A 16613-nucleotide genomic window follows, 5' to 3' on the forward strand; every position below is an offset into this window, starting at 1 on the left:
CTACAATGAACGAGCTTTCGTCGCATTAGGATCGTTACCGTGCGGTTTCCTTTACGAAGCCTGATCTTCAGGAAATTGTAATTGCAGAGCATCGACATAATTATGATATAAATATTATCTTACGTACATGGACGTACGATATTAAAAACGAAAAAAAAATAACGTGGTATAAAAATACCAGAAGGAAAGATATCAATTCGGTGTATTAATCCCCCCCCCCCAACTCTCATGGACGATCGATACAAATTCGCCTCAAACTGAACGACTCTTTCTACATTTGATGGCTATAAAATAAATGGCAAAAGAAACAGAAAAGTAAATGAAAAAAAAAAAAGAAAAAGAAACAGGAGAATAGAAAAGAACGAAAAATTCCATTACTTCCGGTTGATGCGAATTCGTTACGTCCATAGGAATGCGTTGACGCACATGTTGTTATCTAATTGTTAGTAGATTCAAGTTTATACCGGCAATTGTTAATAAAGTTAGTAAGCAAATATTTTCTTATTTTCCTTTTTTTCTTACACGAATTTCGCTCTCTTTTTTAACCTGTATATATAATTTTTATAAAACAAAAAAAAAAAAACACAAACTTCGTGAAATTCAAGATTTCTAAATATTTATATTGATGGCAATTAAATTTCTTTGTATAGATTATTACGATACGATGAGAATCAGAAATGGATTATGAATGGAAACATATATAAATTGAAAATTCTATTTCGTTGTGATAATAAGAAAAATAAGAAAATACGTTCTATCATCACGTTTTATTTGCTCTTAGCCGATTCATGGCGATTCAAGTTAATCAAGAAGAAGATGATGCCAATGAGAGAAGGGTACAGAAGAGAAAGAGAAAAGAGAACGAGCCGAAAATAAGAAGAAAGTGGCAGGCTGGTTGGTCCAGTGTTGTCACGTGACCGGAAGTGGCCTTTTCCCCACCCTTCAACTCCACCTTCGATGTGGAGACCTGTACGCGTTCCCCCCTTTTTCCTTCCTCTGGCTTCATCCGGTTAGCGATGGGTATTAAATTCCGTCCGCTGTAAGTTTTTGAATGAAAAACTTCGATAAAAATCTCCTTTTAATAGTCAGTAATGAATAATAATTTTTTAATATATTTATAAATTCATAGGTTTTTTTAATAATTCATAGAAGAGAGCAATTGTCAGAATATAATATATTCTTTAGAATATTAAATGGACTATTACAAATACAAAAAAAGGTATCACAATATTATTATTACTTTAGTTTAATTTTAATACAAACAGAAATAAAAATTGAATGGAATATTAAAATTATTATTTCTGAAATATCAAAATTTTAACAATATGAAAAAAAATTTTTTATTTTTTTTCTTTTTAATCTTTATCTTTTTAAAACTGAAGTGAAATTAGTAAAATTTGTATATTGAATTAGGAATAATTACATTGCTAATTAAATGCTTAACGTTTAAAATGATGAAAACTTTGTTAACAGTTCAAAGGGATTCAAAACGTGTTGAATCCATCACTATCTCCAGTTATTTATCCCTTCTTCTCCGCACGAACGAACACATTAACGAGGAAAGATTGGTCTGGCTTCCTTTTGCTTTACCTTTACGAATGATTCGATCACGTCCGAAGAAGTCAAAATTGGAAATATCTTTTAATCCTTTCACTTCCTTTTTAATAAAATTAGTTTATCCTTCTTAATTGAAATATCTTATGTTTCAATATATATATAAAAATATATAAAAATTAAATTTAGCGTTTTTTTTTGATATCTTTAGAAAAATAAAAAATTTGATCTGATTGAAATCGTAGATATAATCTAAAACATAGAGAGCTTTCTAATCTTACTCATTCTGTTATAATCCTTGAATTTTTATATCTCAAATTCTTTTCTTTAAATAATAAACAATCTTTTTATATCTTATATATAATTCAGAAAAATTTTGATACAAATTAGTGACAAGAAATTAAATAATATTCATAGTAGTGAATACAATTGAAATGAAAATGATTTTAATGTAAATTTAATAAAATGTAGTACTATTAAAATTTAAAAAGGCATTAGACCTTAAAGAGAAGAAGTTAAAATATTTCATTATACATTATAAAAAATAGAAACATAAAGAATAATATTTTAATTAAGAAGAATGTAATTCTATCCTTTGATTATTATATCAAGGATAAGCATATATATGACATAATAATTTTATAATATATGAATCAACTTAAAAATATTTACATTAGATATATTATGTAATATTTATTACATTGCTTTTAAAGACCAACAAAAATATTAAAGTGTGTTTTAGAAAGTTTTCCTCAGAGAAATTTTCAATTGCATTCGACTCGATGCATTCCGATAACGATATAAACGGGACGATAATGTCTTCAGTTTGATTTTGTGACACGATGACAATACCACTAAAAAGAAACAAGCGAAAGATAAACTTGTCACGTGACACAAACATGGACCTAATACAAGAAAGCACAAACTTATCACGTGACTCCACAAACTTCGACACGAGACACAAGAAAGTGTCTCCATTTATACCATTCATATCATTCATTTGTATCATTTGTATCATTCATATCATTCGGATAAACAATAGTCAAATTTAATCAGATTTAATTAAATCAGATTTTCTTATGATAGTTTTTTTCGCAGAAATATACCAAATCGTGGAATGCTAGAGTAGCAAATCGAACGCGCCACTCAACGAGAGTCAAATAGAAGCAGCCATTGTACGAATGCGTTCGAAGCGCATCGTCGCGGAAACGTAAAAATCTTAACCAATAATGCGGTCGAGGAAAGAATTGAGACTGATAGAGAGGTGTTCGTAGAATGCTTGCGATATTCCAAGAATTGCATGATATTTCTAGTGTCGTTCTATCAACATCATATTGATCATTATTCGTATATGTGGTAAGTAGGTGGAAAGGAGAATGGAATGAATATGTGCATAACACTCACGGACAAATCATCAATAAACTTTTCAAGAAAATCGATGGAGAGAGAATTTCAAGAAATTTTAAACACATTTCGATTTTTAATGACGTTTCGATCATGGTATTTGAAGTAACCAAATATTTTTATGAGATTTATTGAAGATAGAAGATTAAAACGAAAGTATTCGAAACGTTCACGATAGAATTATTGAGGTAAACTTGCACGAATTTATATAATTTATACGATTTCTTATAAAAAATAAAATAACTAGAATTAGAGATAAAATAAAACTAAAAAATTAGATGAAGAATATTAAAATTTTTCATAGGAAAAATATCAGGATAATAGATAGAAAAATTAAGAAATTTATGAAAAATGAATTATGAAAAAAACGAGAGAGAAAAATTTACGAGGCATCGTTATACAAATCTGATTTAATGTAGCAGATTATTTTATCCAAAGATAGTTTATAGAAATTTATTAACATTCGATTTTGAAAAAAAATATGAATTTAAAATGACAAATGCATAAAAACTTCTTATTACAGATTCTTATTTAAATCACAAAAAAAAATATTATATAAAATTAATCTTGATTCATTGAAATCACGATGGAATCGATCAAATTTCATTGATACATTCGAATGTTCGATCTCGAAAAAAAATATTGAAGATATATGTAAGTAGATTGACAACTTACATCCCTAACCTAAAAAATTGTTGTGTAATAATTTACGCGAATGTCTAATTACTAATAGTAGATGAAGTTTTAATTGAATTCGCATATAAGAAAGAGACGAAACGGGTTTTTATTTGATCTGATGCGATAAATGCGATAGCATGCAGTTAGCGGGGTTAGCGTGATGTTTTCGCGACAGGGTGTGCGAGTGTTCTATATTAAACTCGGCGAACGCTGGTAGGCCGATTGCGAAACGGACGGCTGATATTTTCGTTACATCGCACGAGTAACTGCTTCCGGCCGAGTATTCCCTCTCTCTCTTTCTCTCTCTTTCTCTTGCTCCCTTCCTCTCAGTCCCTCTGTATACGATGGGCGTCCTTCCACTCGCATCCTGCTTTTCCACTCGCTCACCCGCTGGCAGACTCTATTTTTCTCGCTTTGCTCGCTAGTTCTCTTATTCGCCAACTCGCTCTTCTCTCGCTTCATACCGCTCTCTCATCTGATCGTTCTCTTTCTCTCTTTTTTTCTTCCTTTTCTTCTTTTCTTTCTCCTCTCTTTCTATTCTCTCTCTTACTATTTCTTCGTTCTTGTGCTTGTAAGAGATCGGGTAGATGCCCGTGCTTCAGCCGGCCGGAAACACCTACGCATCATGGTAGCGTGCGAGGTGATGCTCAGCGATGGGAACGACCACCTCACGAGACTTCTTTCAACAGAGTTAAAAGAAAAATGTAATTCTCATTTCTTCTGCCGATAAATATATTGATATTCAATTTTCTATAAAATCATTATTAAAGTTATTAAAGTTTGATTTTACAATTATTTAAGTTAAACTTTGAATTTTTTTCTATGTATCTTTTTATATTTTCTGATAATATTCGGTGAATATTGATGAAATATACTGATTTTAACTATTAGAATCTGTATTGATTTGAAAACATATTATGCATATTTAAAATTTAATTATTTTTAGCGTAAGTTAGGTTAGATTAATATCGGCATCCTGGCATCCTTTCCTGGATGAGAGATTTTATGATGAATTTGAAAATCGACATTACATAAATATTTATTATATATTATATATTATTAACGATTTAGTGATCTAATTATTAATAAAATTGTTTTGAACATTTATAAAATTTTAAGTTTAGGAATAGATGAATTAAAAAATTATTTAACCTTAATCGGTATATTTCGTTTATATTTATTAAGTATATGTTATAAAATAAAAAAAAGTTAAAAGAAGTCCTTTATAACTAAAAATTATTTATTTATCAAGTAATTAAGTCATGCATTGTTTTCTATTAAATAAAAACTTTGTTTTATAAATTTTAAATATCACAAATATATTCATTTGTATTCTAATTTTCCTGTTTTTTTTCTGAGATTCTGAAAAAAAAATTCATTGAAAATTCATATCTAATTTTATATATTCATATTATATTTTATATATTATATATTATATATTCATATTTAATTTAAAACAAAACTATATCTAATTTCGATCTAATACATACCACATTGTTAATTGGTTGCAATCTTATATGCAATAATTCAATATTACTATTCGTGAATTAATGGTATTGAATTTGTAATAAATGCTATAATGAATTCTGCAAACGGATGTTGCTTCATCACTAATGAGAATTAGACAAACTGTATAGATAAAAGAAGACTATGAGACTTTATTTTCATTCTTAATAATTTTTTAAATAATTGATATATAAAAATAAAAAATAAACATTATCTTATATAATTTAATAATAATAATATAAATAATAGATAAAATTTGTATTTGAATAATATTTTAAATTTATAATGAATAGAAAAATGAAAGTAATTAGAAAAGTAATCGTATGAAAAAAAATTTAATGTATAAGTAGAAATTACTTTAAAAATAGATATATATAGTTATTTAATTTAAATCACTTATAATTCATTCTAATTAAGAATTATTATTTCGAAAGAATCTCAACACCGTCACTAGTTCTATCTAAATTTTTTTATTTTTTCTCCTGTCATGAAATTGAATAATTTTTGCACAAGTTTCTTTTGCACAAGTATATTGTCACGATACAAACCAATCAATTGATTGATTCGCTTCTTTTTTTTTCTATCTTCTTATTTCAATTAGAAAAGACTGTCCTTGTCATGTTTAGAAACTGTGATGTTTTTTTCGATTGATTTTTTTCAACATTAAGTATTAAATAAATTCAAAGAGATTTTTATTATTTTATATTTTATAATTTTATAATTTTTTTAAATATTTTTATTTTATTATTTTATATATAAAGCAATTTCTTGTAAATTATTTTTTTAAAAAGACGAATTATAATATATATTTGCATTATAATATACATTATATAAAAATAAAATTGATAATTTTTAAAAATTATAATTTATTCCAATATTACAATATATTTTTTTCTGTTCTTAGAATAATTTATATATATAAATTATTCTAAGAACAAAAATAGTAAATTTTTAATTTATTTCAAGGAAATTACTCTTAAATAATTTTTTTTGTTTTTTTATAAAAATATTCAATTTTTATTTCATGTTTTAATTATTCTCAAACTAAGAATAAAAATAATTAATTTTTATTTTTATTTAATTTAATTCACAAAAATTAAATATTACTACATGAAATCAATCTTTATTGCTTGACGAAATAACCTTGCCTTCGTGAAGAATGGAACGCGGGGGATTCGAGGAATGTGAGGTGCGTATAACAGGCGTGACCTTCCCAAGGTCAGACGATGTGTAAAGGAACAATGCACATGGGACTTGATCCGTGGTAGTCTGCGATACAATACTAGTAATAGCAATTACGATTGCAATCGAAGGAAATAATAAATATGTATTTGTTTCTTTGATTATTTAGCTATTCAGAAATATTTAATATCATTTGTTACTATCATTTGAAAAATTTTCATTAATATAAGTTTAAAATAAAAATTTAAAAATAAAAAAATTAAATTCTTTTTTATAAAATAATTTAAGAATATTAATTATTATTTTATAGCAATAAGATATTAATATTCTTATAATTTTATTTTTCACAATAAATTATAATATAATTTAAGAATATTAATTATTGTTTTAGCAATAAGATATTAATATTCTTATAATTTTATATTTTTCAACTTATAATTTATTTTTCAATTTATATTATTTATATTATTTATTTATTTATAGATTCATTATGATATGATGATTATGATTTAATTATAAATTGCATAGTTAATTTTTTATCTTTTCTTTATATTATTTTTGTTTAATAACAATTCAACGAATTAATTTTTTTATTTCAATTTATATTACATTTCACTTTTTTTTTAAATTAACATCTAATTAGATATTTAAATATGTTTCATATATCTTAAAATTGAATCAATGCTTAGATTTTTCACATTTTTAAATTGTACTAACAACGCCCGCTAGTGTCGAATATTGAAATTCACTAAAGATTCAATCTTAATAAGTGTTTTCTTATTGGTAACAGATAAAATTCTCCCGCCAAATCCGTAACAACATATTAAATCTATATGCGAATAAAAATATCTATTAATGTTAAATTTTGTAAATAATAATTAGATATAGTGAAATAAAAGTATTATTAATTTATATAATTAAAAAATTTATAACAACATTTATAACATTTATAACAAGCTAATATCAAAAATATTTATATTAAAAAAATTTTATATTTTATAAATGTCAGAAGAAGATTTATTTAATTGGACAGATTTACCAAAAGAAATTGAAGATGATTTTATTTCAATCAGAGGAGATTATGATTATCCATTATATTTATCCGAAAAAGAAGAATGGATTAATTATAAAAATATTGAAAACAAAGAAGGTATGTAAAAACATTAAAAATTATAATAAATAATATTTAAATATATTTAAATAATATTTAAATAATACAATATATATTAAACTTTAAATACATAATTACACATATATTATATAAATACAAAAAATTATTTTAGATAAAATAAAAGTTTATGGACCTTTTTTAATATGTGAATTGAATAGATTTGTACCTTATTTAGAAGGTAAAAATATAAAATTTCATCCTCTTAATATGCCTTATATCAGAATAGGAAAAATTAATATAATGGGATTTGTAATATGTGATTCTGAAGATGCTAAATGTTATCGATATCAAGGTAATGTAAAATAATCTAAATATCAAAATTTTTAGTATCATTTAATATTTTTATATAATATATATAATTTTAAAAACTTTATCATGTATAAATATTTGTAAGAAGTATTTTTTAGTTGATGATGGAACAGGAACCATCACTATTTTTTATGATAAAAAGTTTTTTGCAAAAAGTGTTGCACTAAGAAGAAAAATTGATAAAAAGTATCATAATTTATCAAATAATGTAAAAGAAAATATGAAAATATTAAAAAATCAAAAATGCCCAAAAAAATTTCCAAATCCAAGACCAAAATTTTTTTATCCTCCTAATACAAGTATACGTGATATGGCTGTAAGTAAGAAAAATTTGTTTTGAAACACAATATGAAAAAAAGAAGATATTAACATATACTTTTATTATATAGATTTTTGAATATAACTGGTCATTGGAAACAAATAATGGGACATTGGGTGAAGAGATACAACGTTGTAATTATATACATGCATTAGGTTATTGTACACTTGACTTTTTGCATAAAAATAAGCCGAAAACAGAAATTACATTTACAGATATATGCCATGCGAAAATAAATTTCATTGCAACTAGAATTATATGTTTAACTGAACAACAATATAATAAAAAGTTGCTTTCATGGATTTATAATAATGTCAGAAAACGGTATGATGAATATCTAAATGAATCCTTTTCCAAATCATAAAAAAATACAAATTTAGAAAGTTAATAATAAATTATAATACTATATATTTTTTAAGAAGTAGATTAAGGAAGAATTAATATGATATTCAATATGCCATCAAAAAGCGTTTATTTAAAATTAATGAATGCTTCATTCATATGTTTAATATTAAAAAAATTTTATCTATTAATTGAATAAGAAATTTATATTTTTTTGTTTTATATTATTCTAATGATTATGTAGCAACTTTTGCATTATTGTATTGTATTTAAAGTATAAGGATTTTCTTCTTTTAATAAATGCTCAATTGTAGATTATTTCAAATTGTAATATATTTACATATAAGTGTAAATTTTAAGTAACAGAATTATTTATATCATTTATGTTAGTTGTAGCTGCAGTATTATCAGCTACTGTATCATTAATCAATTTATTATTTGTGACTAGTTCTGGTTTATGTGAAACAATTATTAATTTATGATAATGATATCCAATTAAAGGCAAATATGGAGCTATTTCGCTTGGTTCTATAAAAAGTGATGGTGGAGCCTAAAAAAAAAGAAATAAAATCATATTAATTATTTTAATATCTTAACTCAAAAAAAAAATGAATATTATGATCAGTATTTACTAAAATTTAATTTAAATTATTATATAGCAATATTAAATTGCTTACACGTATTTCTTCAATTTTTGCTTCTCTTGATGTATATTCTCGCAACAAATAATCTTGACCAAATTCATGATAAAGCCGCGTATCATTTATCCTTAACATTACACCATCAATTCTCAGAAAATATCTCAATAAAATGAAAAAACTATTTGGCATAACTCGCTATTGACATCAGTAAATGAAATTAGAATGAATTCAATTATTTATTTTTCTTTTATACTATCATAAACTTACAATTTTTACAGAACAAACTGCAATACCATTATCATGAAGTTCATCTTCAAATAATGTTAAATCATGATAGAATAAGATCTTATCCCTTCTTTTTAATTTATCTACATCAATTCGTTCATTAGTTTCTTGAATTTCAAAATTAGATATTGTACCAGTGTAAGTGGTTGTAAATGTCCAATCAAATGGTTTTACTTTTTCTTCTAGATATTCACTAACATCAGATCTACTTATAAAATAATATTTTTAATATATATATATTCATAAAATTATATTTTTAATATATATATTCATAATAGCATATATAAATTTGTATAAATTAAATGTAATATATATATTTTTACCTGGATTCTTTCCAAGCTTCTGCACATGCTAATTGAACATTAATTTTTCCATTTGATACAGTTTTTAATGCATCTAATGCATTGAATTGTATGAATGCACCATCCTGATGTTTTAAAGTCAATATATTATTTGGAAATACCATATCTGGCATATGTGGTAGTTCTAAAGTATGGCTAAAACTACAAAAGTATTTATTATGTAATATGAATTTATTATAATTTTATAAATAACCAAATTTATTTAATATACATGCAAAATTGACAGGCATCAGCATCTTTATCACCACAACCACTTTCATTTTTGGAACATTTAGAATGGAGTATATGCGATTGTGTATATTTAATATGCCATGGTGGAAATACATGTTCTTCTTGATTAACAGGAAGTCTTAAGATATCAATTCCACCATGAACTTTCACTGCTGTCATGATCTAAAATTATATATACATATATCAATAATAAATATATTAACATTGAGATAAATATAAAAATTTCTTTTCAAAGATATTCATCAAAACATTATGATTATAAATATCAATATAATATTAAAAAAAATGTAGTTAAATAATAAAAAATTTACTATAGTCAATTAAATAATAATTAATAAAAGTAAAATAGCATACTGCTTCATTAATGTAATAAACGACACATTTTTTCGTTACGTTTTAACTATAAATTTTAACATTTTTATTATATTGTTACTCAATATTAAAAATTATGCACTTTCATATTTTTTTTACTTAATAGTTGATTTGTTTTAAATTTATTTTACTGTTATTGATAACATTTTATAACCTGTCACATACAATTTATAAGATATACTCACAAAAACTAATTATTCAACTCTTAATATTTATTTTCAAATAACATCATAAATATTATTTCAATTATCTAGTATTCACTATTATTTTTATATAAATTTTTATTCTTTTTTGTTATTGTAAATTTTATTTGAGTGTAATCATAGTCTGATCATAATTCTTCATTACCGACTGTGCATAGAATGCAATTGCTTTTTTATAAAAATCTATATTCTTTATACTTATTTCCTAATTATACATAATTTTCATTTACGTATAATTAAAAAATAATGTTTCAATATAATATTACTAATATACATAATTCAACTTAAATTGGAAAATATTTTTTAATTTTAAGAAATATACATATCATAATAAATTATTATAAATGATATAAAAAAATTAAAGATTTCGAAACATCAAAAATTAATTAAAATATTTTTTTTGTAAAATGTTTATCCAAAAAATAAAATATTATAGATAATATAATAAAATTTATAATAAATTAGAATGAATTTAATAAATATAATGCAAGTATGGAAAAAGATGTGATAATGAGCAAATTTTAGATATCACTTAATAAAATAATAATTATCTCGTTTGACAAAAATGAATTCTGGCTGAAATTTTATGACTACAGTTTCTTCGCTCTTCTATACAGAAATAACTGATGTGATTGTAGAAGATTCAGGCGAAACCAATCAGTTCTTCTTGAGTATAGGAGGCAGTTACATGTTCTCTAAACGTGTGCATTTAAGTTTAGTATGTCGATCAAAAAGTCAAATTTATCTGTGGGATTTACCCAAGAAAATGTTGAACGAGTTATAGAAGAAAAAAGATTTTCTCGAAAGGAATATTTACAAAATATTAAATCAATCGCTGGTCATGTTGGACTTTTAATTGCATTAATGCTTTATACAGCAATTGGTGGTTTGGTAAATTAAATTTTAAATATATATATTTTTAAAGTAAAAAAAAAAAAAATGAATTAGATATACTTATTTTATTTTTTACTATTTTTTTTCATATTAAATCTAATAGATATAAATTGATGGATAACAATTTTTTTCAAATGATGAGAAAATTGCGTTAAAATCTTATAAATAATTTAAAAATGATATACAAAAAATATACAAATATATTTGAACGAAAAACGTTATTTAATTAATTATTATTAAATACCATCCATCTGAACTCAAATTTCCATTTATTTTCCATTTATTTACGCAAGTTTAAATAGAATGTAATATTTATAGAAATAACAACGTGAATCTGTATTTCCATGTGGTATCTTTATTTTTAGCAATTGACCAATCGTACAGTACGATTAATTTTTTTTGTTAAATATTTGTGTGTGCGTATATATATATATATATATAGACACACACATACATATTATATTATTAAATTATATTCTTTTAAATTAATTGATTCGTTAAAAATATATTATCATTAAAAATATATTAATATAAGATAATTTTTTTTTATAGAATAAAATAACGATATTAATAACGATAAAATAATGATATTATTGAATTGTAAACTAAACATGCATCCAGAATACATAAAATGAAATTAAAAAACGATTCACTTGAGATTCAAAAGATTTACAAACACTCGTATTAAATATCATTAGTAATAAATAACGTCATTTCTAAAATTTAGAACTAAGATAATATCAGAATACAAAAATATCATATGAATTCGTTTAAATTTAAAAATTATTATATTAATCTTCATTGATAGGTTTTTCGATATATTGAACTTCCTGCAGAATTATCACGTTTGGAAACTTTGCGCGCCAATTTACGCGTTCATAGATATTCATTCGTTGATTCGGTTTCCAACAATAGTGATGTGTCAAATTTGCGCAGGCTGGTAAGTCAATATCTTGAGCATCAATGATATCCTTGAATTTTGATTCGAAAAAATATTCATCTTATGAATATGATTAAAATCGAATCGATCTTTGAAAATATACCAACAGTCTTTGAATAATTATAAAGAGTGGAATGACAAAGAATATTTACAGGTTAGCGTGAAATTACGTGAATATGAACAAGTGGTCCAGGAGGCAGCACAAAGCGGTTTGTTGATCACTTTCGTATCTGATACGATCGATCAAGAAAATCGAGATACAACGGATTTGCCTCCTATTGTAATTGAAAGATGGAGTATTCTTCAAGCTGTTTTTTTTGCAAGCACTGTTCTCACTACGATCGGTAAATTAATAATAAATGAATAATAACGAATAATAATTAAATATCTAATTTTTAGATTTAAATTTATATCTATTAAAGTATTTGCATATTATGATTTCTTAATACGTATTTAATATTTTGATATTTATTTTTTTTCTCTTTTTGTTATTTTAAGGATATGGGAATGTTGTTCCATCAACTAATGGAGGAAGGATGTTCTGTATTTTGTTTGCTTTCGTTGGTATACCTTTGACTTTAATAGTAATAGCTGATTTGGGAAAACTGTTTGCCAAAGGTGTAGTTAAGATCGCTTTGGCAATGAAATCAAAACTTCCGGTACACTTTTCCTTCTCTTGCATTCCGATGAATTTAGCTGGAAGACGATCGCTCGGTTAGTTTAATCAACTTGTTCAATTACATAAAATTAATATATTCGAAATCATAATTAATTTTATATTCAAATATTCATGATTCAAATATCAAATAATATAATTATATCATTATCATATTTTTTATAATATAAATTAATTTATAAATATTTGCATCAAAAGAAAATATTTATAATCGATTATATATATTTTATCGTACGTGATTTTTATATAGGAGCATTTGCTGCAATTGTCTTGCTTTTTTTGTATCTCGCTTGTGGGGCAGGTATGTTTATGTTATGGGAAGACGACTGGAATTTTTTTGATGGATTTTATTTTTGTTTCGTGACGATGACCACGATAGGATTCGGTGATTTAGTACCAAGTAAGTATTAAAATATATATTACTTAAATCATATCACTTTGAACAGTTTTTAGAATATCATATAATTACTATTGTATTGTATTTTTTATTTTATATAAATAAAATATATTATACATATATTAATATTTGTATACGCGTAAAATATTATATATTTACAAGTTATGCTTTCTATCATCACTTATATACAGAAAAACCGAAGTATACATTATTATGTACTCTCTATATCTTGATTGGTTTGGCATTGACAAGCACTATTATTGAGCTCGTAAGACGTCAATATGCTCAATCATGGAGAAGATTGCAGAGGCTTAGTGGACCATTGGCAGAAACTATTCGCAGGTTAGGCGAACAAGCTGGTGGAGATATGTCGGCACTTCATTCAGATCTTAGGTAATTATTATTTTATAAATTATTTGTTATAATAATAAACATTTTGTAATATTATTGTTAATTTTAGAAAAGTCTTAACAGTAATATCAATGCCACGTTTAAAATGGTCAACTTCTCTCAATCGAGGAGATACGAAAGATCAAGATTGGGAGGAAGCAGTAGAAGCTGTGCTTCGAGACATTGCTGTAAATGCTAATAATATTCAACCAAAGAAGAAACAAATAATGCAAATAGTTATTTACGAGTCGAATGTTTGATTAAAATTACGATTTATTAAGATGTGTTATTTTCAAGATAATTTGTCTAATTTTTATATTTTCTCTAATTTTTATATTGAAATATCGTAAAAAAATAAGTTATATTTTTATAATATTTAACGCGAACACTTACTTTATTTAAATTTAAAAATTTTACCCGCGTTTACTGCGCGCGTCGATAAATAAACTTGCGAACGCGCAGAAACCATTATCCCTGAGTTCGATCAGTAGTCCTAATATTGGACTGGCGAAATCGACGAAAACAATAATTTGTAGACGAGTAATTACTAAATTTAGAAATTAGTACCGCACGAAGCAGGACAAAAAGTGTTGTTCTGCATTCGTTGTCGGATTTTATAGTGACGTCTACGTTTCTTGAATCAGTAATAATTCAGGCTTTATGGTCCAGATCATGCAAAATAGAAACGAGCGCCCATCGGCAATTGTGTGCATTGCGTATCATGTGCGTATTTGAATTGATCATTTATAAAAAAATACAATCGCAGTAATGCTCGTATTTGACAGTTTTATATAAAAAAGCTCTAGTTATATGTATGTATATATATATATATGTAGTGAATTAACAATATTAAATGAATCTTTGATTTCTATGAACCTTTTAAAATTATTTTTCATTTATTCATATTATATAATACACTTTTCATATAAATATATTGTAATTATTTTTGAATATTTTTTAAAATATGTATAACATATACATATCATATATTAAGTTTATTGTAAATTCTCAATATGTCTGATTCGCATCACGCCACCACGTGTATTTATGTATACTGTTTTTACGCGCGATTTTTGAATTTGTTATAATAACATATCATTATAAATTATTGCGTAATTTTAATAAAAATATTCTGTTAAATGCGACTATACTGCGACACTTGTTTATTTTATAAATAATTAATTATTTTTTTATTCAATTCTTTTTCATTTAGCAATTAAGTGTAATGACTGGTATTAAAGATCCAACTAAACAACCCGATTTAGAGAAAATAAAACAAGAGCATGAACAAATGAATGTTATTGTTAAAAGAAGTTTTATGGATATAAAAAATATGTACATGCAACATTTTTTCAAATTTTCTAAAGACATGGCAGAATCTTTCAGGTGATTATAGATAAAATATAATATAATTGGCATTCAATAAAAAATATATTAAACAATATTTTTTTATTTCTCAGGTCAATATTAGATGACATAAAAATTCGTATTGAAGAATTTCATGAACAGAATCAATCTATATTTGATCTATTTTCACTTTCACAACTACAAAAGTGGTCTCAATCCCAACGTGAACAATAATTTGAAGTATGAAAATATTGATGTTTTTTGATAGACATATTTTTAAAATTTATAATTATAAAATAAATAACTTGACCAAAATATATATTTACGTTCGCACATTCTTGATGAAATAAAATCATTATGTATATTTAAAATCATAAAATTAATAAAAAGAATTATGAAAAAATTATTTATATTTAAAATATTTTAAGTAACAAACAATAGAAAATAATTGATATAATATTTAATTATATCATTAATTATATATTTTATACTTGAAATTTAAAATGTTGCAGTTGAGTACGTGTATATTATTTAAATGCTGATAATGTGACGACGACGCATCTACATCGTACGCCATCTTAATTCGAGTATGGTTGCCGCCAATGTATTACATTTCTCTAAATTTTGTTACTTTGTGAATTCTTAAAAATTAATATTTTTTTTTGAAATTAATGATTACGTATTTATTTTTTACATAATCCATTTTTGTTCATTTATTTCTATATATTAATATGTCACAACAATACTGTTTTCTTTGCGCAAGTGATGGTGGTGTTTTCTTGGATATTACGGAGGATAATAAACAAGTATATTATGATCAATTTGAGATCTGCTCACTTGTTAAGGTAGTTTTACATAAAAAAATGCGTGCTTAAAATCACTAATTTGCTAGTGAATATTCAAATCTGATTAAATTTTCTGGAGCAAATCTAAACGTGCGTCGATATTTGCACATTAAATAACGTAAATATACGAAGAGATATTTTTAAGTTAATTTGTCAATAATTATATTTAAACATAATGAAAAATCTATTGTTATTGTTAACCAATCTATTGCAAAAAATCATATTGTAATATTAATTTTTTAAAGTTATTAATTTACAAATACAATTGAGGTTAAGTAAAACATTTAATTATTTTATACAAAAAAAATTTATATTATTATAATATAAAATTGAGACTATTTTGTGTATAACTTAAAAATTTATACATTATTCTATTTATCAAAATATAAATAATTTTATACTGTATAATAAATTAAAATTTTCTATATTTTTTATAAAATTTATAAATTTTGTTATATATTAAATTTTTTATAATGTTATGTTATTATGTATTTATATAAATCTATATTTATAAATACTATAATCTTCAGTATATTTATTTTAGATTAAAAGTTATATTCAAAAA

General features: G+C 24.1%; 5 protein-coding genes and 1 long non-coding RNA gene across 8 annotated transcripts in view; 5 read left to right on the plus strand and 1 right to left on the minus strand.

The window, feature by feature from the left end:
* Positions 1–1151, plus strand: part of LOC116185002 — a 4362-nt gene extending 3211 nt beyond the window's left edge. Inside the window, exon 2 of the mRNA XM_031508381.1 lies at positions 782–1151. Within this exon, the coding sequence (XP_031364241.1) occupies positions 782–917 (136 nt within the window). The 3' untranslated portion in view covers positions 918–1151. The remainder of the gene's footprint in view (positions 1–781) is intronic.
* Positions 1152–2345: 1194 nt separating this feature from the next.
* LOC116185003 lies at positions 2346–4420 on the plus strand. Its single transcript, XR_004149697.1, has 3 exons — positions 2346–2910; positions 2986–3146; positions 4213–4420. It is a non-coding gene; the product is annotated as an uncharacterized LOC116185003 (long non-coding RNA).
* Positions 4421–6959: 2539 nt separating this feature from the next.
* LOC102673280 lies at positions 6960–8556 on the plus strand. The gene is made up of 4 exons (XM_031508420.1): positions 6960–7474; positions 7608–7787; positions 7903–8120; positions 8194–8556. The coding sequence occupies exons 1-4, from the start codon at positions 7327–7329 to the stop codon at positions 8485–8487; spliced, it is 840 nt and encodes a 279-aa protein (XP_031364280.1). The 5' UTR covers positions 6960–7326; the 3' UTR covers positions 8488–8556.
* A 224-nt stretch (positions 8557–8780) lies between these two features.
* On the minus strand, positions 8781–10748 carry LOC102675583 (TIP41-like protein). Of its 2 annotated transcripts, none has more exons than XM_006611201.2 (6): positions 10542–10748; positions 9965–10146; positions 9715–9894; positions 9374–9599; positions 9143–9301; positions 8781–9015 (listed from the first exon to the last, which is right to left on the minus strand). In XM_006611201.2, exons 2-6 carry the CDS (start codon positions 10141–10143, stop codon positions 8821–8823), a joined length of 939 nt encoding a protein of 312 aa, XP_006611264.1. In that variant the 5' UTR covers positions 10144–10146; positions 10542–10748; the 3' UTR covers positions 8781–8820. The 2 variants fall into 2 exon arrangements, with proteins under 2 accessions (XP_006611264.1, XP_006611266.1); XM_006611203.2 differs by having other exon boundaries at positions 9374–9596; positions 10542–10747.
* Positions 10749–11084: 336 nt separating this feature from the next.
* Positions 11085–13480, plus strand: LOC102675442 (TWiK family of potassium channels protein 7-like). The gene is made up of 5 exons (XM_031508386.1): positions 11085–11450; positions 12262–12393; positions 12548–12737; positions 12892–13107; positions 13320–13480. The coding sequence occupies exons 1-5, from the start codon at positions 11280–11282 to the stop codon at positions 13478–13480; spliced, it is 870 nt and encodes a 289-aa protein (XP_031364246.1). The 5' UTR covers positions 11085–11279.
* A 728-nt stretch (positions 13481–14208) lies between these two features.
* The window catches only part of LOC102673410 (putative leucine-rich repeat-containing protein DDB_G0290503), a 6462-nt gene continuing 4057 nt past the window's right edge, over positions 14209–16613 (plus strand). For both annotated transcript variants that reach the window (XM_031508384.1, XM_031508385.1), the window contains exons 1-4: positions 14209–14579; positions 15070–15242; positions 15317–15443; positions 15716–16048. In XM_031508384.1, coding sequence (XP_031364244.1) covers positions 15935–16048 — 114 coding nt within the window. In that variant the 5' untranslated portion in view covers positions 14209–14579; positions 15070–15242; positions 15317–15443; positions 15716–15934. The remainder of the gene's footprint in view (positions 14580–15069; positions 15243–15316; positions 15444–15715; positions 16049–16613) is intronic.

Source organism: Apis dorsata, unplaced genomic scaffold (genome assembly GCF_000469605.1).
Source record: "Apis dorsata unplaced genomic scaffold, Apis dorsata 1.3 scaffold_85, whole genome shotgun sequence".
Lineage (NCBI taxonomy): Eukaryota > Metazoa > Arthropoda > Insecta > Hymenoptera > Apidae > Apis > Apis dorsata.

Coding starts and splice junctions, on each gene's coding strand:
- LOC102675442 (XM_031508386.1), top strand. CDS start 11,280: ATGTCGATCAAAAAGTCAAATTTATCTGTGGGATTTACCCAAGAAAAT. Junction 11,451..12,261: donor ATACAGCAATTGGTGGTTTG/GTAAATTAAATT, acceptor CTTCATTGATAG/GTTTTTCGATATATTGAACT. Junction 12,738..12,891: donor CACTGTTCTCACTACGATCG/GTAAATTAATAA, acceptor TGTTATTTTAAG/GATATGGGAATGTTGTTCCA.
- LOC102673280 (XM_031508420.1), top strand. CDS start 7,327: ATGTCAGAAGAAGATTTATTTAATTGGACAGATTTACCAAAAGAAATT. Junction 7,475..7,607: donor AAATATTGAAAACAAAGAAG/GTATGTAAAAAC, acceptor AAATTATTTTAG/ATAAAATAAAAGTTTATGGA. Junction 7,788..7,902: donor TAAATGTTATCGATATCAAG/GTAATGTAAAAT, acceptor AGTATTTTTTAG/TTGATGATGGAACAGGAACC.
- LOC102675583 (XM_006611201.2), bottom strand. CDS start 10,143: ATGACAGCAGTGAAAGTTCATGGTGGAATTGATATCTTAAGACTTCCT. Junction 9,600..9,714: donor GAAGCTTGGAAAGAATCCAG/GTAAAAATATAT, acceptor TTATTTTATAAG/TAGATCTGATGTTAGTGAAT. Junction 9,302..9,373: donor CAGTTTGTTCTGTAAAAATT/GTAAGTTTATGA, acceptor TGATGTCAATAG/CGAGTTATGCCAAATAGTTT.